This window comes from Bombus huntii, chromosome 11 (assembly GCF_024542735.1).
Source record: "Bombus huntii isolate Logan2020A chromosome 11, iyBomHunt1.1, whole genome shotgun sequence".
Taxonomy (NCBI): domain Eukaryota; kingdom Metazoa; phylum Arthropoda; class Insecta; order Hymenoptera; family Apidae; genus Bombus; species Bombus huntii.
In genome coordinates, this window is record NC_066248.1 from 96508 (window position 1) to 117878 (window position 21371).

Below are 21371 nucleotides of genomic sequence, written 5' to 3' on the forward strand. Positions count from 1 at the left end.
TAACTGTTATTTTAACGTTAACGATCCTTTCTTGTTATCTTTTATTAGTTGCGTAATGGTGGTTTTTCAAAGAGTACCGGTTACCTTGATAACTCGCGAAAATTCGTTTAAAACTACTATGTATTTAAAATAAATACGGTACAACAGTTAGCGTCGTTTTGTATATCCAGTATCGATTTTGACCATCTATATCGTGATCCATCGTACATTAGTTTTGTAAGAAAACTATCACGGAAAGTTTTGTTCAATTAGTAAAGGTTATTTCCTACAATTTGCCCTTATATTCAAATTTCTCTGTTCACTAAATGCATAATCAATAAGAATAACGTTGTACAGTCTCTTATTACATCGGTGAACAACTAAAATTTTGCAATGCAATTTCCTATAAAGTGCAGATAACGGGATTGCAATATTTAGAAAATGAGTATTTTGTAGAAAGAATTTTGCGTAAAGCAGGGGTGCGTAAAAAATGGGAAGACGATTAGGACAAGGAGGGGGGGGGGCAAGGAAGGAAGGGATAAGAATAAGAGAACAGTGAATGGTAGCGGGCAGGAACGGTGACGGTGGCCATGGCGATGGCGATGGCGATGGCGATGGCGATGACGATGACGATGACGATGACGATGACGATGACGATGGCGATGGCGATGGCGGTGGCGGTGGCGGTGGCAATGGCGATGGCGATGGCGGTGGCGGTGGCGGTGGCGGTGGTGGCGGCGGTGGCGGTGGCGGTGGCGGTGACGGTGGCGGTGGCGGTGGTGGCGACGTCGACGACGACGACGACGACGACTAGAGAAAAAGGAGAAGGAGATATGCCTTTCTTTTTTTCTTTTTCTTTCTTTTTCTTCTTTCTTCTTCTTCTTCTTCTTTTTTCTTTTTCTTTTGTTTTTTTGTTTTTTTTTTTTTTGTTTTGAAGGAATAATTCGTTTCGAACTGTAGTTGTGTCTTTGTTAACGTATGTACCTGATAAATATTTAATGAACTTTATCCCGTCGTCACATACCTTTGTAGACTAGGAAGTACATTCTTTGAAGCACCACCAATTCATATGATTTTTGCAACAGGGTCTTACAGCTGAATGAAATACACAACTGCATCTGCAACTTGATCTAAAAGAATTTCTAACTCATTTGACGCGGGGAACTCGAAACATTTCATAGCATTTCTTCGAGTCATATTCATTTCGTTTTAACGTTTAGCGTTTTAATCAAAATTGCTTTACCTAAGAAAGCAATGGTTTCTCACGTGATACGATTTCTTATGTCTTCCCTTCACGGAAAAATTAACAACTTTTATGCGACACTTTGAATCAAATCATCGTGAAATTAATATTACTTTCTTGCTTTCTCTCATACGGAAAGAAAGATTCCAGACATTCGAACGAGCAGATCGCAAGGTTTCTGCCGATCGTTGATACAAACAAATACTTGAATTCGCCTCTGCAGATGATACTGTATCTCACCATTCTTTGCTGATTATTGTCCCATCTGATATAGGTCGAAATCTGCGACATCTGTAATTTAAATTAATTAACATTCAACAATTAACACGCATAGCCAAACTATGTTATATATGTACACACACACACACACACACACACACACACACACACACACACACACACACACACACACACACACACACACACGCACGCACGCACGCACGCACGCACGCACGCACGCACGCACACACACGCACGCACACACACGCACGCACGCACGCACGCACGCACGCGCGCACACACACACACACACACACACACACACACACACACACACACACACACACACACACACACACACACACACACACACACACACACACACACACACACACACACACACACACACACACACCACAGTCATATAAATACCTAGCATTATTTTCTGCAATATGAGGAGGCAGAGATGTAGGAGGTGGCGGAGGTTGAGCATTCGGTGGACCACTATTATCAGAGTCATTGTCGCTACTCTCATCGGTACGTTTAGTCGTCTCTCCTAAAAGATGCGAAGGTACTCCTCTAGGAGAAAACTTGGATAATACTTCAGAATGGGACCTGATTCTGCGTTGCGGTCTTTGAAATCGAAGATTTAATTGGCTGGCATCGGTCACATATTTTTCGCTTTGCCTTCGGCGACGTAACGCAGGAGTACATCCAGTTAAATTTTCATCTTCTGTCGAATTAGCCGACGTTAAAGGTGAAAAGATCGATGGTTCATCGGGCAATGCCAAGCAGCGTCGCAATACCTCCACTGTCAAGCGTTTGCCCTTGACAGCTAAAATTTATTACTATTAGTATCGCTAAGAAGCTATAACCAATCCTAATCGTTATAAATTGCTGTCCAAAATACGAAAAATACAACTTTCCATTTCCTTCCCCTCCCTTCCCTTCTTCCAATTACTTAAGAATTGAAAACCTTTTGATTTAATAGTACATGTTCTTAGAATCTTCAATATATAATTTATCAAACAACGGATGTGTGCACATGCATATATACGCACACACATGAGCGCATTGCTGACGTAATAAAAAAAAAGAATAAGTAATAGTCGAAGGAAAGATGTACAATTTTCAAACGATAATAGTACTGTGTGGCATCTCTGTGGCATCACTGTGGCTGGGCACCTTTACAGGTAGAAGAAAGGCAAACGAGGAAAGTGGAACTAAACAATTTAAACTATAATTTTCCAAACAAACGATTATAAATATTTTTCCTTATAACGTACTCTTCCTCATTGTAATCTTTCTGAATTGATTGTTTGCTGAAGTTTTAATATATGTGTGTGTTTAATATATATGTCGAGTTTACATTAGAATTAGGGTTAGGAGGGCGTGAAACGAATCTTCATTTAGATTACACATTGTCGTTATGCAATAGAGACGACATTGACTAGTGCAAATACGATTATTACAGAACTTGACAAGTAACCGTGGTACTTAGATACTCGGGAAGCTAATGACAATGATCCTAGGCTCAATAACGAATCCGCGGTCAACGGGATAACAGGATGCACTTTCTTTCAAAGCTCAAATCGTACTCGATTTGCTTGGCTACGGTGGAAGTATAACTAAACTAACTCTTTGTTAAAACATGGAATATCCACCGAGCGTAATACGACCTCACGAGAGAATGACTTTCCGTCGCGATGATGCTGCAGAGGAAAACTATGATGGGGTGCGTCTAAGGACTTCAGAAAGTGAGGGAAACTGGCGTTGCTGTTAATTGGTCAATTTCCATGTTGGTGGTTAGAAAAAGATGCTAGCCGCCCTCGAGGGAAAGCTGCACGTGTACTGTGGAAACGCATCGACATCTGGCAATCATCTTATTCGAAGAATAGGGTCTGCATGTGGCGAACTACGGGACAGTGACCGTTGCAATGTTTACTGTCGAGTGTCACAACTATTTCCTTTTTAAGGAGAGCTATAGAATTACTCCATACCTCTGCCAGACAAAGCGTTCATCCCGTGACCGCGGCTACGTTCGGCGAATGGTTGTCGTCTCGAGCCCAAGCTCATTATCACAAATCTCGAACGAATACAATCGGATCGAATGACGACAATTGTTTAATTACGCCTATGATAGAATCTAGATTACGGTGTTAAGGGATTTTCCCAAAGTTCCAAAGGGAAGGCTCCGATGTCCTTTCCCGATGTCCCGATATGTCCCGACATATATATATTAAAACTTCAGCATATATGTATATATATATATATATATATATACTCCTCGCCGATTTCGATACCTCTTTTTTTTAACATATTGTCAAGATCATCATTCTGAACAACTTCTTCGTATATATGTAAATATAATGGGTGCTCTCGTTTTAGTTTTCGAGTTATACAAAAAACTATGTTTGGTATTATATTTGTATGTACTTTCTTTCTATATTTTATACAAGACTGTATATTAGATATTATAATTATTGCGTGCATATGCGCGCGTGTGTCCCAATTATAATTGTGTTGCTGTAGCTACACTATAATTGGTATTGTTACTGCTCGGTTATACAGCCGATATATATCTTTCATGGTGACCGGGTACGCTTGTAACAAATAAGTTCCTGACAAATTTGCTGATAGAATACATGTAGTACTTATCCCTGGGAGACCGAGTATTTTCTCTTTTTTCTAACGTTATTGAATTTAAATCGCCCATTTATACTGCTCCACGCGGCTCGCCACCACTTCTCAATAGCCTAATCCTACCTATTCCTTTTTTCATTTGGAATTCAGTGACTGAAATTTTTATTATTTCTTCCCATTGCTTATATATTGCTATGAAGATATTGAAAAAGGTCTATACGATATATTAAAAACCAGTTTTACGCGACATATGTAATACCAAACATACTTGCGTGTATAACTCGAAATCTAAGACTGGGCAGTCGTGATATTTATAAAATAAAGTTGTTCAGAACGATGACTTTGACAACATACTTCAAGGACATTGAAATCGATAAGGGAGTGGCTATCGGGTATTGTGCGTGATATTCGTGTAGAAGTGGGACATTGTAATTCTGTAAGGAAAGCAATATATATTATATATATATCAACGATGGCTTTGTCGTTTTTAAGGAATTCTCAGCCTGTAAACTTTATCGATTACAAAAACGACCAAACTCGTGAAGAACAGGAAGAACAGAAATCGTAAAACTTGTACAATCGAATCTGTACAGTATTAAAACATGTAACGCATGTGAGTTCGGGAAGATAGGTAAAATTAAAATAGATAGATAAAATTACAGTGTAAGCTAAAAAAAAAAAAAAAGTCTTACTAACTAGCGTCTTTTTCTCTGGCTGTAGCCGAAGGTGTAGACGATATTTCTACTTCATTTCCCATGATGCTTTTGGTATTTTGCGTATTCGTTTCTGGTGTTGATTCCGATAATGAACATCTCGGACTTTTAACCGGAATTGGAATTTTGCTGACAGTATTATAAGTCCTATTAGAGACCTCCTTTTCTTTATCGTCCTTATATTCACGAAGTGATACTACGTTCGGTATAGTGGTCGATGCAGTGATAGTGTTGCTCTCCTTGTGCACGGTATCATCGATAGGCGCTCGATTTTCAACAGCATCGTCGTATATCGATGGTTCTTCCCTTTCCGGATTAGGATTATCTAGGATAGCCGGACTGTCTACTGTACCGTTTGTCATTTTTCCTATAAAATTGCATTAAATGAATGTAAAATCACGAAGGTAATAGCGACATATGATATGATACGATAATAGCCACAACAAGAACATATCACCGCCAGCAACAACAACAACAGCACTGCGATGGCAACATAGTAACAAAATCTTTGAAAACTTTCGAGATCGGGTAAAGATATAGTAAATTAAAGCGTTTCTATATTTACTTTGCAACGGCTCTCTATCCGCGGTGGTTTGTACAACGGTTGCACCACCTGTTGCATCAACTACTCTAATTTCTAGTCTTCCAGCTACTGCTTCCTCCTCTTCTTCTCCTCCAGGTGTGCTGGGTATTGTGTTTGGTGGTGAAAAAGCAACTGCTGGTACGCTCGCCCTTCGTGGTGGAGGGCTTTGTCTCGGTTCGTCGTAACGTGTAGCTATATTTCTCATGACATCAACCTCGTACAACAAATCATCGAATGCGGCTTGTTGAACCTGTTATTGGAAAACAATACGTAGCTCTATAAAACTTCAAATATGATATATATATATATCATACATATATCGAAGGGCGTATATAATGGTTACGGACCAACGGTGCTTCGAGGTACGCGCGAACATGCGGGGCCAACGCAGGAACGCTCCAAGCGCGAGGAAGCGCACTTTGAAGATCCGGATATTTCTCAATGCCAGCAATATTTAAGCACCTATGAGGAGCCGCAGGCTTCGTAGAATCTTCACTTATTCGTGAGAGGGCAGTTGGTATTATTGAATGTTGCGGTGCGATCGACGTGGTTGATTGAACCACTGTCGTTTTCGCATCGATAGATGCAGGTACTGAAGTTGCGATGGTCACAGCATCACTACCAACTGTCGACTATAAATTAAAATTTGATAAGATCAAATTAATTATGCGCAATAATGCGTGTCAAAACAGACCGCGGAAACTTTTTATTTGTATGTAAAACTTAATCAAAAACTTGACTATCGAAATTGGATTCTGTAACGTAATTTATGATAACATGATCATTTTAAACAGTTACCTGCGGAACCATAATTGGCATGTTGGTCCCTTTATGCTCGGGACTCTGTAAATTCTCTCCTTTCCATTCGTTGTCAGTCTCTTCAGAATCGTCAAATTGTGATTTCCACTGAGAAGCGAGGGTCAGGCCACCACCACCTTTAGTCACTTGTTGCAACGCCGATACATTGTCGTCATCTATCTGCGCGAACTGAGTTATGGAACAGTCCCTTATTGCGGCGCGACTAGCTCTTGTTTGTTGACGTCCATCTGTTCTTCTTCGCGGTTCTCTTTTCAATGGTTCTCTTTGTTCCGTAACCTGTCAGGATATACATCCAAAAACGAATAGACATGAATTAAAAACAAACAATCTTTTATATTGTTTGAGTTTAGTAAATAGCTTTTACGATTTTATACACACGGGGCTCTGATTGCCAACGTATTTTGGATTGGTAACGTCGTAGGAACAATAAGAGGCATCGACTTCAGTTTGTACACGAGGACTGGGAGGTTCGCCAGGCGTTGCCTCGGGCGCAGATGTTACTCGTAATCGAGCAAATGTTGCGCCACTTGCGGATTTCCTTAATGGCGCTGCAGCATTAGCTCCAATTTTATTGCGAGGAACTTCTGAAGCAGAACGAGCGGATGCCATTAAAGCGTCTCCTTCGTTGTCTACCACGCCTGTTTGTGGTTCTGCTGCCATCGAAACTGCACGCCTCTTTTTAGGCGAGTCTGTAGAAATGAAATGGTAAAGGTACACGCGAACAAACATGACTGTATCAAGCTAAGCACTTGCTTAAGATATTTTCTAATAAATGAAATCTTATTTTGAAGGTAATAACCTTGAGCCTGTTGCCCAGCTTGTTGATGAGTGTTATCCATTGTAGGTATTGTGGCGTTACAATTTTTATCTCGGCCGTGATTGCTGATAGCTGATGTAAACGGCACCGAAGATCCTTCTACTCCACGTTGTTTATTTCTTCTACATATACTTTCATAATCCATTTGTGCCTGTAAAATATATGCTGAAATATATCCGCCGTAATTTATACGCAGCTAGTGATATCTAGTAAACGTTTCTATTTAATCTCTTTACGTCTAATTCCTTTCTGTTATCGGGTTCGACGTTTTCTTGATTATTCGTATCGACGTTCGGCGTGGTTGGTGCTTGATTGATCGTCGTAGCTGTGGTCAGTACTGGAGGCATGGCGACCTGGTAGTTACTAGGTAGAGACCTGGTAGTCGGTAAACTTTCGTTCGATATAAATGGCCTCTCCCAATCATAGGGATCAGTAGCTTTCACTCCTCTACGTTTCAAGCAACGTTCGAATAGACCTGCCAGCATCGCATAATCTGGTTTATCTGCGTATCCCAAACTCTAAAAATGGATATTCCATTCATTGCTCGATCACATGCATTAATTAGAAGACGATATAATATTATCATTATCTATTAGGTGTTATATATCACATAACCATATTGAATAAAAATAGCTGGCTTTTTGAAACATGTAAAAGAATATTAAGATCGCATACCTGAATATGTTCCAAAAAAACACGGAGATCCGCTGGAAGATGTTTTAAAAGTAAGCGATGATCGTACTTTTCTTTCATGAGACCCACCTAGACGAAGAAACGAAAGATGGATGAGGCGCGGAAGGGAGAAAGGGAAGGAAGGAGGGAGGGAGGGAAAAAGTTAGAGACGGAGAGAGAGAGAGAGAGAGAAAAGGAAAAACGATACATTAAAGCTTAGGCGAGATCATTTTTTTATGGTGAAGAAGACGCGTATCGGTCAATTAAGCCAAGAGTACTTGTAACATTGGTATACCTGTTCTTTATCCTTTATTTTTCGCCATGGAAGTTGTCCATTAACAAACTCTACCAACATATAAAATAATGACCACAAATCGTCGTGTCTGCCCATTTCTTTGTTTTTGTGCGCATTCACCGATGCGTACCGGACGGTTCCCCTAAATCCTGCCGCGCTACGAGGTGGTCTAACTTCACCAGTACCCGTCGTGAATTGACGAGCCAAACCAAAGTCTAACATATAAACTAACTTCGATGTATGCGGAAGTCGTCCCATTGAAAAGTTTGACTGCAAAGATAACATTAATTATACAGAACGAGTTGCAACTTTTGCCATAGCGATTAATAACGAATACCATTTTCGTGAAGTATCAATATCATCTTTTAATTAATGAACATGTATCTTATCTCGATTGAACATAAATTTTATAATAATAATAAATTTTGATATGATATAAATAAGTGCATGGTAAAAGTGCGAATGGTAAAAGTGACTGACTGAAATTGGAAGAAAATATGCGTATGCGATGCCCACACATTGGTCGATCATAGGTGTATATTGTACATTAATGGAAAAAGAACATGGAAATCATTACATCGATACAAATTGGAAATTGGTTTCGAAAGATAATAGGGACAACGAGGAAGAAATAGCAAGAACTTTCTTGAAATTAGACACTATTCTGAGAATGTTGTACAAATTAAGATAAACTTACAGGTTTGATGTCTCTATGAAGGAAGCCTACTTGATGTATGCTTTCAATTGCTTTGAGAATTTGAAGTCCTAAACGGAGAGTAGTAGATAATGAGAAAGCACCACGAGGCTGAGCACGTCGTAACTCGGCTAAATTTTTTCCTTGCAACTGCATTACAACATAATTGAATCGATCATTACGGCCACAACCTATAAACCTACACACATGTTCTCGGCCTGCAATAGGGAATGACAAGCATTCATTAACAAAGATAAAAGCGATATTTACCTTGGGTATTATATGTATATATGGTATATAAATCATGCCTTTACGCTAATTTAGTTCTATATAATTATAAGATTACAACATACCCTGAAGTTTTTTCAATACTGCTACTTCCATCTTAAGAACTTGCTTTGATTGACGTGCTGATTCAACTTTCAATGCAACTTGCTCTCTGGTCATCAAGTCTAGCCCTTCATAAATTTCACCAAACCCACCCCCTCCTATTCTCCTGACCTGCATAGAGAAGAAATTACTGGGTAAACTAAAATAGACAAGATACTTTGGGAATTGGTAGTTTGGAGAAGTAAAAGAAAAAGAAGGAGACTTAGAAAAGAAGATATAGATTGACTCACGACTTTCCAGCGTTCTTTGACCACATGGCCAGGTTGCAGCAAATCCTCGCTCATCATAGTTATATTATTATTCTGATCCGTACTTTCGTCGCCTACATTCCTTGGCTGCAATGTAGTAGAGTGATCGGGATGCCTAGAATGTGCAAGCGAACCCTATTACGAGATTCGTTAAAAATTAAAAAGAATATTCGCATGCTGGTGTAGGTCTTCGGTCTTGTATTAGCCTCTGGCCGATACGCGACAAGCAACGATGCGAGCAAGCAAGAATAGGTAGAAAGATGGAAGAAGAATCAAAATGAATCGCGACGTAATGCAGTAAGTGGAATGCGAAACAGCTCGACCCGACGCAGCGAACTTTACAGCTGTCAACGTGAGACAAACGACACACCCTGTACGGTTGTGACAGGTTAGGTTTTTAACCTAAAGCATATTATAGTACGATTACAGTAGGAAATTGGTCGATACTGAGCGCCCTGTGTTAGGCAGCCATGATTACGCGCGAGCAAAGGGTGCATCGGGCATGAAGGGGGCGATCGTCTACTCTACCAATCGTTCAACCACGTTCAATCGTTCGACCCGTCACCTGGTGTCACGTTTGGTTCCTTCTGCTATCCTTGCCCCGAATCGTTTGCAAAATTTCTCTGTTCGTACCCGCAACAACGCGAATTTTCGCCAAAGAAATTTTTGTTCGAGCTTCTAATCTGTTCTAGCTTGGATTAACTATTATTACGAACAGAGCCGAACAAGGCCGAGCTTAGTGATTATAAACCAAGAGGGGAAGCGCAGCTAAGGAAAAGATATATAGCTTTGCTTCCTTCGTCCTAAAAAAAAAACTCTAGCCGCGTAGAACTTTTCATTGTACTATAGCATTATCATTTAGCTTTTCCTAAATTCAACGCGCACGATCCACCAACCAATCCAAATATGATTAGTACTTCATTTCCACTAACAATGTCGTTTGGTAATCGTTGATGACGTTTCTACACAATCCGAATTCTTCTCAGCCAGTGCTTTATGTTATTTCACGATCCCGCACGATTCCCGTTTCCATCTCTTTTCTTTCCCTCGTTTTCCCCCTTTTCCCCGATTCTTTCTACCACTACTTCCTCCCCTTCCTATTAGTTTCTGTCTTCACCTCACCCTTTCGTATTCCTCCTTCCTTTCCTTTCCTTCGCTCACCCTCCCACACTCTCACCCTACCACACCCCACCCTACCCCACCAATCCTTCCTAACTGTTTCTCTCACTTGAACGCGGTCCTTCGATCCTTCCTAATCTTATTTTATCCGAATTTCTATTACACTGTTCTTTCTACTCTTACGATCACTATTTTCACCACCGATCAAACATATCAAATATGTTCATCAATGCTCTAGTAGATATGCCCGTCAAACACCGATGGAACGGCCATTTTTCGATTTCGTACCACGGCATTCGTAATGCTTATAAACGCCGCAAGATAGCGACCTGAATGCTCGATCGATCTTCACCGTCCTATCTTTTCCCTCTATGATTTCAAACATTTCGCGATTCAATCATTAGTATTTCGGAATTAAACGTTCTAGGCCTTCCGTGCCGTACGCATTTCTCTCTCTTCTTTCTTTCTTTCCTTCTTTCTTCTTTCCTTTCATAAAAATTCACCGCGTATTTCACAGCGTTTCCTCTTTCATTCCATTCTATTTTTATTACTGTGTTACAAAACAGCGTCCACCGCAAAAAGTTATTACCGTTAACATTTTCACGTATCCATCCATTGTTTTGCATGTTACGCTCCTTTACGTATGTATCATAGATAATTGTTATTATATTTTATCTGTCTCCAGTTTTATTAATAGCTTCAATAATGGCTACACCATGACTATGCGCAAAAGTAAAAAATATTATAAAGAGTATTCATGCTTAGAAGAAACTAATGAGAAGGAAACGACTCAAATCTGTAAGTACACCTTTTTTAGTAATTTCGAGTAATAGCTGTGTATGTACACGTATTACATAGCTATATATTTTATTACGTTCGACATAATAAGATAGGATACGCGCATTACCAATTGTAAATGATTTTTACTGAACTTTACTGATCGTCAAATTTTTTTGATACTACCTTGAATAGTGTCGTGACGTATTCACCTGTTTGACTAATTTCTTTCATTGTCATTAAGAATAAGACGGAGGATAACACGTTTAGATGTGTACACAGTAGTAGATGATAAAGGCTTCTCCTTTTTATCTAAACAGGAATCAATGAATCCGAAGAATTCTCATGTCTTGTATCACGATGCAAAATCGATTCAAGTACCTATCTACTTACATAGAAGACATATCGATCGCTGTATCGTATTTATACTCGTGCTCGTGGTACTTACGATTCTTTTGCGATTACCGTTATTATTTTACTATTTTTGTAGCATAAATCGTATATATTTTTTGTAAATGATTCTAATGAAACGAAAGCACTTTATGTATAAGAGATTTGGACCTATGAAAATATAATTTTAAGCGATGCGAGCAGAGGATATTACAGATTGAGTATACTTTTTTAAAAACCGGAAGGCATTACAAACTTGTTACATATTAACTGTAAGTGTACATTTTACATTTGTGCCGATCTTCGAGTATTTTCGAGCTTTTCAAAAAGTATCCAAGTATTTTTCAAGTTTCCAGATAAGTATTTCTTCCGCTAACCATACCTATATATATATGTATTTACTTACTTATGCGTGTGTATATCCCAATGTGAACGGTTTTAAGGTCTACATATGTAAGTAATCGCATCGAACTTGTTAACACCTCTTTTCGAAACAACTAATTCAAAAGTTGTTACTTCCTCTCCGGAAATACGTAAACGAAGGCAATGTTTAGCCATTGGGGCTAGGATTTTAATTTCGAACAGATTCTGGTTCCCTTAGCTTTGCAGTTGTAAATTTGTATGTGTTTGAGGATGAGATGGGAAAAAGAGATATCTTTATATCTATGAAAGTTTAGACACAAATTAAGTCAGCTAGTGACATTGATCGATGTAAGTAAATGACATGATATATAGTTGAGAGTTGGTCCAGATACCATACCTAACAACGGCATGGCCGAATCGCGTGCGTGCGTGCGAATTTATTGTTAGTCACGCAGAAGCCGTGCATTTCTCACATGTTCGTGAACGAATGTCATGCTCAAGGTAAGAATTGTTCTTTTATTCGGGTCGATTCTATTTATCGTTTAAAAAAGAAACAACACACATGTATATGTATGCAGAAGATAATAATCGTAAATAAAAAAGTTGAACGTTTTTTTTTTTTTTTTTTTTTTTTTATAGAAAAATTAATTTAGAGTTAATAAGATGAACTATCGATTGCCGATTGTGAATAGGCGTTTCTATAAATTTAAATGATTTTAAGCTGTTTTATGAATGCAAACGTACGATACAATCACTTTCATTTTAGAATTTCGCGACCTATGTTGATAAAGGAACAAATATTTTACTGCGGCGATTAAAGTGTTCGCAACGATTCTTTGGATTTCGAATAAGATTTTAAATAGGAGGACGCGCAATTGTTCTTTTGATCAGCGTTCGACCGTCTTTTCGCACATGTTTAATAAAAATCGAGTAATGAAATTTCGAAATGCTTAAATTACTAACTCCATTCGCCAGAGGGCATAATTTAAGTTTAAACGTCTATTTTTAAACGACCCCACTTTGTGTGTGTGCGTGTGTGTGCGCGCGCGCGCGTGTGTGCGTGTGTGCGTGTCATGAAACGTAAAGTAGCATCTTTCTCCGCGCCAAGGTATTTTTCTAAGTAGCTTTGCTGCTTGTAAATTTTAGCCAGTGTCAATGTTAAGCATCTTTGTTGCGATCATTCATCTCTGCTTCTTTTTCCCATAGACATGTTTAAATTATAAAAACTTGAAAGTTATACATATATTATGTATTACGTATATATTATATGGATACAATCGAACACGTTCGTGTACGTAATTTTTTAAAGTTCAAAATACGCAATTTGTCAGGCGTTTCGGTAAAACTTACGTATTTATATAGAAAGGTAAAAACAAGTGGCGGGTTAGAGAACGCAAAGAAGATATAGAAACATATAGAAAAGGAACACAGGTTTCTTTCCTGGAAAGGGATAGAAAGGAAAAAAAGTTGAGTAGGAAGTCGAAATTTGAGGGTATATCTCAAAAGAGATAATCACATACCACTTCATAGTTTCAAGTAAAGACAAAGCACATAAAGATTGTGCCAAGTGGAAAGTTGGTTACACAAAGACGAAGACGAAGACGACGACGACGACGACGACGACGACGACGACGACGACGACGACGACGACGTCAAGTAGAATAATTACGATGACGTTTGCGTGTAGCGGACGGTGGTAACAACGATAACAGTAGCAAGGGCGATAGTAATAGTAGATCGATGCGTCGATCGATGCGAGATTCGGCACTAGAAACGAACGAACAATTCGATCGGTTACTCGGATGGAATCGATATAAACGTAGCGCGATTTCTAGTGAATGGTTTCACGATCCTCCTCATCTAGGGCACGAATCAGCGAACGAATACAATTCGTCGCCGCGATCTAGATAACACCGTGAGTTCGTTTACGAACCGGTGGCCCAAGTTCTCTGACGACGAGCGAGTTAGAGCCAGAAAGCGAATCGTCGCGTTCCACTGGCATTGGACATTGGACACACACTGACACGAGGCACGATCAGCGTGATGTTCCGTTTCTTCCATCGCCGCCTCCTTCCCTCCTCGATCGTCCCTGCCATCCAACCCGTTCCCCCCTCAGTAGTGGCCTACGAAGCCGCACACCTTGAACCGAACCGATTGCGGACGCTACTGTTACATATGTATATGTACGTAAGTATATCTGATACCAGCTACACGCTTTCGGTACACATCTATCAAACTGTTTTTCTCTCTTCTTTCTCGCAAACGTGTATCTATTCTAGTCTATTGTTCTATTGTTCACGCATAATTAGCAATTACATAATCTTCCATAATCTTCCATAATCTTCCATAATCTTTCACTGTTATTCTATATTCCATAATACATAATTATATAATTACATATACAATATCTAATCGATTAGTTGATTAATCAGTTTATGATATGTCCACTTATTAGTGATCTCATGTCAAATATGTATGTATTTGATATTTAATGGTCGACGATGATGAGAAATGCAAATTTCGTTTTTTTTTATCAAGAGAAAAGAAAATCGGTAAAGATTTAACTGATTTCAATAGAAATCCGATAATTCCGCCAATTACAAGCATAAAGTATATATATATATATATATATATATATATATATATATATACATATTATTGGTTCGCGACATGTCGATCGACACTGTTCGTACTACATATCTTACTATGGGATTACGTTACTGCGAAATGTATAACGATTACACAAATGTTTGCGTAAATGTAATACATAATACATGATAATACATGACGGTATTCCTACTTTTTTTCAGACGTTGTGCCAAATTAAATGATTTTAGCCGAGATTCTTTGTGAGAAAATATACACGGCTATATTTCGCGTATTTCGTCTTCGCATTTAGCAACGTTGTGTTATTTCGGTACAGCATCGGTTAGAACATGCTCACACGAGATTCACACGATTCTTATATTCAACGAATATCAAAACCAATTTTTCTAGATAGTCGCCAACGATAACCGATTCACTTCATCGTCTTTCGTGTATAGAACAACCTTTAATTCTGTTTTCATCGAAATACGATCAATTACGGAAATCGAAATCCCATAACCGGGACGGACGAAGGAACTACAAAAAAGAAGAAGATATTAATCCAGTGTATATATATACCGCACAACATATTACTACACGCGCGCATACAAACACGTGTGTGAATGATGGAATGCTAATTTTCAATTTCTCTACGTAATTCAATTATTCTATGTTATATCTTTTATATCAAACAAATGAACTGGGCGTGACTATGCTACTATGCCAGAATCGAGAATAGCAACGGTTGAACGAAATACCGGAATACCAGACGTTGATTGAACACCGCTTATGGAACATAAGTAGTTCTGTCCATGCTCGTATCAACGATAATATATCCAATTGTCGAGTCGATTAACCATTTTCATTGTTTCACTTATATACTTTAATAATGCATTCGTTTGATCACTGTAAATAATTTCTATATCTTTGTGTTAGTACATAGTTGATTAAATTTCATATTTTCCATACTCCTTGACACTTTTCGTAAGTAATAATTCACACATCTCGCCTATTGTCAGATACATATAATGTACATGTATACATATATATACACATACATGTACGTAAATAATATGCGAATGTTAATCTACCTTCCACGTATGTAGTATGATATTTATCGGTTAAAATTGAGTCGCTGTTATCTTTCTCACATTTTACAACAATTGTTGCAAAGATTATCGAGTGGTACGAACTTACCGATGGCATATTAATCTAATTCATATTCGTTCAATTATACGTTTAATACATATTATATATGTAATTGTTATATATGTATATATGTATGTATTAATACGATTTTTCGTATTTTGTTTCTTGTCGTCTGTTTTTGTTAATTTGTCCATTAATTTCCATTCAAAATAATTCGTATAACTTCATTGAAAATATTTATGCGACATGTAAGTATGTTACAAACACAAAGATAAGTAACGGATCAAAGTTCAACAGCGTTTTGACATCCTCCTTATTGTCTCGGTTTCTCTGGTTGTTCTAATGCGAACAGTTCAAAAGATTTTCAGAGGTCGCTGTATTCGTCGACCTTTCTTTGACTTTGTTGAGCCAAAGCGTCACGACGATAGGAGATACTTGAAAGTAATCGGGAGTTTTGCCAGTAGCTGCAACGCTAAACAAAGTGGATTAAAATCCAGAAGCGATAATAACACGTTTCCTGTTATACGTAATACTGTGTCAAGTTCACATATTCAAACATATTCAAAATTCAGAGGCATGGCGCTAAACAAGCTCAGCATCGATAAAGTGGATCTTACGGATAAACGCGTTCTCATACGGTATAACTCTTTTTTACCTAGAAAATGATTATTACGTAAAATGCGTAACTATACCAAGTAACATATCAAAGTTTTAGGTTAAATAATTTAAATAATAAATTTAACCTTATGGTACTCGTGAACATTAACTTCATTGCTGCTATAGGGTAGATTTCAATGTACCTTTGAAGGATGGTAAAATCACCAATAACCAGAGAATCGTTGCTGCTTTGGATACAATCAAATATGCTCTTGAAAAAAAAGCAAAATCTGTTGTTTTAATGTCACACTTGGGACGTCCAGATGGTAAACGAGATATGAAATACTCTCTTAAACCTGTTGCGGAAGAACTAAAGTCCTTACTTGGAAAGGAGATTCTATTCTTGAACGACTGTGTCGGATCTGAGATTGAAACCGCGTGTGCCAATCCAGTGCCTGGAACTATTATCTTACTTGAAAACTTAAGATTTCACATAGAAGAAGAAGGTAAAGGAATAGGAGCAGATGGAGCCAAAGTAAGCAAATTACATGCTATTGTTTACATGCTATATAATAGATTTGACTAGGTAAAACCAACAAACTGTTACTGTTTTTTATTTTCCTTTCTTTTTTCTTTCTCTCTCTTTTTTTAGGTAAAAGCAGAGAAGGAAAAAGTAGAGGAATTTAGGAAATCATTGAGAAAATTAGGAGACATTTATATTAACGATGCCTTTGGTACAGCCCATCGAGCTCACAGCTCTATGCTTGGTGAAGGATATGAAACAAGAGCAAGTGGTTTCCTTCTGAAAAAAGAATTGGAATATTTTGCTAAAGCGCTGGATAATCCTGAAAGGCCATTCCTGGCTATACTAGGTGGTGCCAAAGTTGCAGATAAAATACAGTTGATTAATAATTTGCTGGATAAAGTTAATGAGATGATCATAGCTGGTGGAATGGCTTACACCTTTCTAAAGATATCGAAAAACATGAAGGTAAATACAGCATGGTAAACTGGTGTTTGAAATATCTAAATTAAAAGTATAATGTTCGTGTTCCAGATTGGTAATTCATTATTTGACGAAGAGGGTGCGAAAATCGTTAATGAATTATTATCTAAAGCTGAGAGAAATAAAGTTCAAATACATCTGCCCGTTGATTTCGTTATCGCAGACAAATTCGCAGAAAATGCAGCTGTTGGTGCTGCGGATGTAGAAAATGGTATACCCGATGGTTGGATGGGACTTGACAACGGACCAAGATCAAGCACCTTATTTAGTGGTAAATACTATTCATTTATTCTCAGTCATCGACATGTATCTGAGATTTTCAGATAAATTAATATCGTAAAAATATTTGTTTATAACTATATCCAATTTAATGCACAGAACCTATTAAGAGAGCAAAAACAATCGTATGGAATGGCCCGGCAGGTGTCTTTGAATTTGAAAATTTTAGTAAAGGTACAAAGAGCTTAATGGACAATGTTGTAGAGACAACGTCGCGAGGTACTATTACCATAATCGGTGGTGGTGATACAGCCACTTGCGCTGCTAAATGGAAAACAGAAGATAAAGTAAGCCATGTGAGCACCGGTGGTGGCGCAAGTTTAGAACTTCTTGAAGGAAAGATTTTACCGGGAGTTGCGGCCCTCTCTCCGTTATAATCTCTGCTCGATGTCATTTACATCTTTAGATTTTGGTTAGCATCTTTATTTAAAAGATGTTAATTTTCTTTAATTACCAAACTAGCATCGTAGTATAATGAAATAAAATATAAATAGGATATTTATCGCTGTGTATAAATTACCTTAGTAATCTATACCGTATCGGTATAATTTATGTTTGGAAAATTCCTTTTGCTTTCACATGTGAGATACATCCGCATTCGCGAATATAAAAAGCATAAAATATATTTATAATCATATAAAAACAATTACATATATACTAGATGTAACGTTCCAATATCATTGTTGAAATTGTTAAATTCTGCATGCTATTATTTCCTTGTGTGACGATTTTTCTATCAAAAACGACATACGATGTTCAATAAGAATGCCGCAATCTCTGATATCATATAACTTGCTTGCGAGAGAAAATAATAGCATAATAATCGTACAAAAAATGTATGTACTGCATGTAAAGATGGAAATGCAAAAATGGACAAATATGGATAAATAAATTAATAAAACAAAGGTTATGCAATTATCATGGATTTTGTCTATTGTTGAAGTTCCACTGAAAATAATCAAGTTTCGCTCTTTACAAATGTAATAGTGTTCTATTATTTTCAAGCGTATACAAAAAATATCTAATGTTTGCAGCAATACATGTACGTACATACGTACGCACGTATATACTCGCATACAAGGAACATTACTATTTACAAACATGATGTACTGATAAATATCATTATCGAGAATAATAAATTATGTTAAATAGTCTTCCATATATCCCTTATAGCAGATATGTATATTGTAATACATGTATATTATATGCTATATATGTATATTACAATACATCTAAAAGGTCCGTGGATTGAACATCCCAATTCATTATTTACCTCGATATTTTATTTTAAACAACAACCTCTTGTATTATTATAAACGCAGAGGTCGAAGAATAATTATTAGGATGGATTTACATTAAGCAACAATTCTGCGGTGTTTCCATGCTGCGTAGTAACGCTGGAATCACAGGATCGCCCTCAGTATCAGTTTGAAAAGGCGTTGTCTGTTCTCCTATTAATTCTTCAGGTAATTGACCACAAGCTTGTACTTCTTGCATAAATGATATTATCGTTTCGAAACGTTTCTTTTTCACTTCTTCCGTATCATCATCTTTCTCTTTATCGAGTTCCATACATACCTAAAATAAAAGGACGCTTTTATATACTTTATATTAGGATTGAAATAACTTGTTATCCTATGCGGAAATAATTGTTGTTCATGTGAAAATGGCTTTTGTCTATAATTATTCCTATTGGATAATCACCTGCTGCATTAATTCAAGCTGTTTTCTAAACCTCTGAAGGTCACTCGACGATATCACTGTCTTCTTCTCTTCTAACCATTCAGGATACTTATCTACTAATTCTTTTAGTGACGGATACAAAATTTCTTTTGACAATAAATGCTGTAGCATTCCTTGCATGAATGGTGGAATGGCACCTGGCCCATCTTCCAAGGATGCTAGTCCAAACATTTCAGATAAATCAGCATCGCTCTACAATGTTTTCACGGAAGAAAAAACATATTTCAGGATACAAAGAATTAAATAAAAGAAAGACCCTCATGATTTCTGAAACAATTACCTGTAAGTTTTCGGACGTTGTAGACAAGTCGTTTAATGCTTGTGCAATGGCAGTTTGAAAGTCTCTACTCACACTATCTTTATCAAAGGTTTCTTCGTTGTTTATCGCACTAGCAACTGTCTGTGCCATCCTTTGAGGAGAAACTCCTAATTCGCTATCTGTTTCTAATGGGAAAATTTGTTAATAATATCTTTTTTGTGTTTTTCATAAACAATTACCATTTTGAATGAAATTTCGTAGGCTTTCTACAAATTGTTCTGCTGCTTGTTTAACAAAATCTGTAGTCCAAGCATCTTCCGATATATCAGTTGTGTTCTTATCTGTTGTGGATTCCAAAGTATCTGTTTTACACATATCCTCTTTATCTGATATTTGTTCTTTGTTGAAGTCCTTCAAAGCACCTGAGTAAATGATTATACAACTGTCAATTCTATCAAAGTTTAGTGTAAAACAAACAAATATTGCTAGGTATTCTAGTTGGTCTTTTTCCTTTAATTACGTAATAAAAGAATCGGCATATTATTATTTATCATTATAAAACAATATAAATATTCTTTTCCTGTTCCCCTTTCTTCCTTTACTTTAACTAAATTATGCTTTTCCAAATAAAGTTGTAAGAAAAGTACGCAATAAACGTATTAAATAGAAAGAGAGAGATAAAGGTAGATATTTATATAGTTTGAGGTTAGGATTTTTTAATTATGTTTATTATAAATTCACCAGAATGTTATTATTACTCACTGTCTAACAAATCGTTTAATTCTTGATCTTCCGTTTGGTTTGTTGAGTTTTCGTCAGCCATAGCTATCGTTTTGTAATTTTATCGTTAAACCTTAAATCACTATGCGAAAATATGAAACTTAAAATATATGCAACAAAACGTTATAGCTTTATCATCGTTTACATATATCAACATACGTATGTATGTGGACAAAACATGAATAAATGAATTCTCTGATTTCTAATATCAGTTAATATTAATGGAGAATCGATTGTAATTTTAAAACAACGACATATTCTTTTGATCCTGTTACGTTGTTTCTTGGGTTCTTTCAAGAAAAAAGTACATGGGTTAGTGTCTGCTCGCAGGAATGCGCGGGAATTCAAAAAGACTTTGATGTTTCTAAACGATCGTTTATTCTAATTTATATTTTTCGACTGGAACAGAAAGAAATTCACGTTCAAGAATCAAAAACTGGAATAGATTAAAAACCTCCCTTCCTTCGCTTTCAATCTTCGACACCTATCCTTTCTTTTCTGATGCAGGGTCACCTGTCCTGGTGTTTCTGGTCCGATGATTCAATGGGCCTCATTTTCCTAAGTAAATGGAGTGGGAGCGTTGTGTTTCGTGGAAACAAGTGTTTACGGCGATGAGGAGGAAGGCGAGAAGGAAATGGCGCAAGACGGAAAGACAACAACATTTCTAAGGAAGTGAAAGACATGGGTCGAGGATAAGACATTGTTAATTTATGCGGCCCGTAATAAATATTCTAAAGATGCCCCTCAAGACGCTCAGATCCATTATTCATTCATACATGCGTGCGCAGTCTACTCCATCACCCACCATGGGATGAACGGAATGTCCTTCTATCATTGGTTGCTCTAACAGATCATTATTCTGAGAGTTTCCGAACGCAAATCAAGTTACCAAGTTAGCATACATATATACTAGTGTATACGTATGCATATTTACCATTGTCTCATGTACAGGTTCTGAAACAGGTTCTGTGGCGGAGAATGTCACGATTATACGACGACCTGTGTGTT

At 37.4% G+C, this 21371-nt stretch overlaps 3 protein-coding genes across 8 annotated transcripts; 1 reads left to right on the top strand and 2 right to left on the bottom strand.

Annotated features, from left to right (window-relative positions):
• Positions 1-816: 816 nt before the first annotated feature.
• LOC126871187 (tau-tubulin kinase homolog Asator) lies at positions 817-14147 on the bottom strand. Of its 6 annotated transcripts, none has more exons than XM_050629691.1 (16): positions 13592-14147; positions 13485-13558; positions 9298-9430; positions 9031-9178; positions 8681-8895; positions 7984-8253; positions 7692-7778; positions 7253-7534; positions 6999-7167; positions 6578-6783; positions 6179-6475; positions 5728-6012; positions 5363-5630; positions 4781-5164; positions 1874-2276; positions 817-1513 (listed from the first exon to the last, which is right to left on the bottom strand). In XM_050629691.1, exons 2-16 carry the CDS (start codon positions 13490-13492, stop codon positions 1459-1461), a joined length of 3210 nt encoding a protein of 1069 aa, XP_050485648.1. In that variant the 5' UTR covers positions 13493-13558; positions 13592-14147; the 3' UTR covers positions 817-1458. The 6 variants fall into 6 exon arrangements, with proteins under 6 accessions (XP_050485648.1, XP_050485643.1, XP_050485647.1 ...); XM_050629686.1 differs by having other exon boundaries at positions 6578-6888; XM_050629690.1 differs by lacking the exons at positions 13485-13558; positions 13592-14147 and adding an exon at positions 10438-10737 and having other exon boundaries at positions 6578-6888.
• A 1912-nt stretch (positions 14148-16059) lies between these two features.
• LOC126871211 (probable phosphoglycerate kinase) lies at positions 16060-18499 on the top strand. Its single transcript, XM_050629775.1, has 5 exons — positions 16060-16337; positions 16483-16831; positions 16949-17287; positions 17354-17573; positions 17681-18499. The coding sequence occupies exons 1-5, from the start codon at positions 16276-16278 to the stop codon at positions 17956-17958; spliced, it is 1248 nt and encodes a 415-aa protein (XP_050485732.1). The 5' UTR covers positions 16060-16275; the 3' UTR covers positions 17959-18499.
• On the bottom strand, positions 18201-21157 carry LOC126871233 (peroxisomal biogenesis factor 19). Its single transcript, XM_050629829.1, has 5 exons — positions 20346-21157; positions 19823-20005; positions 19605-19768; positions 19286-19516; positions 18201-19159 (listed from the first exon to the last, which is right to left on the bottom strand). Exons 1-5 carry the CDS (start codon positions 20404-20406, stop codon positions 18932-18934), a joined length of 867 nt encoding a protein of 288 aa, XP_050485786.1. The 5' UTR covers positions 20407-21157; the 3' UTR covers positions 18201-18931.
• Positions 21158-21371: the final 214 nt, after the last annotated feature.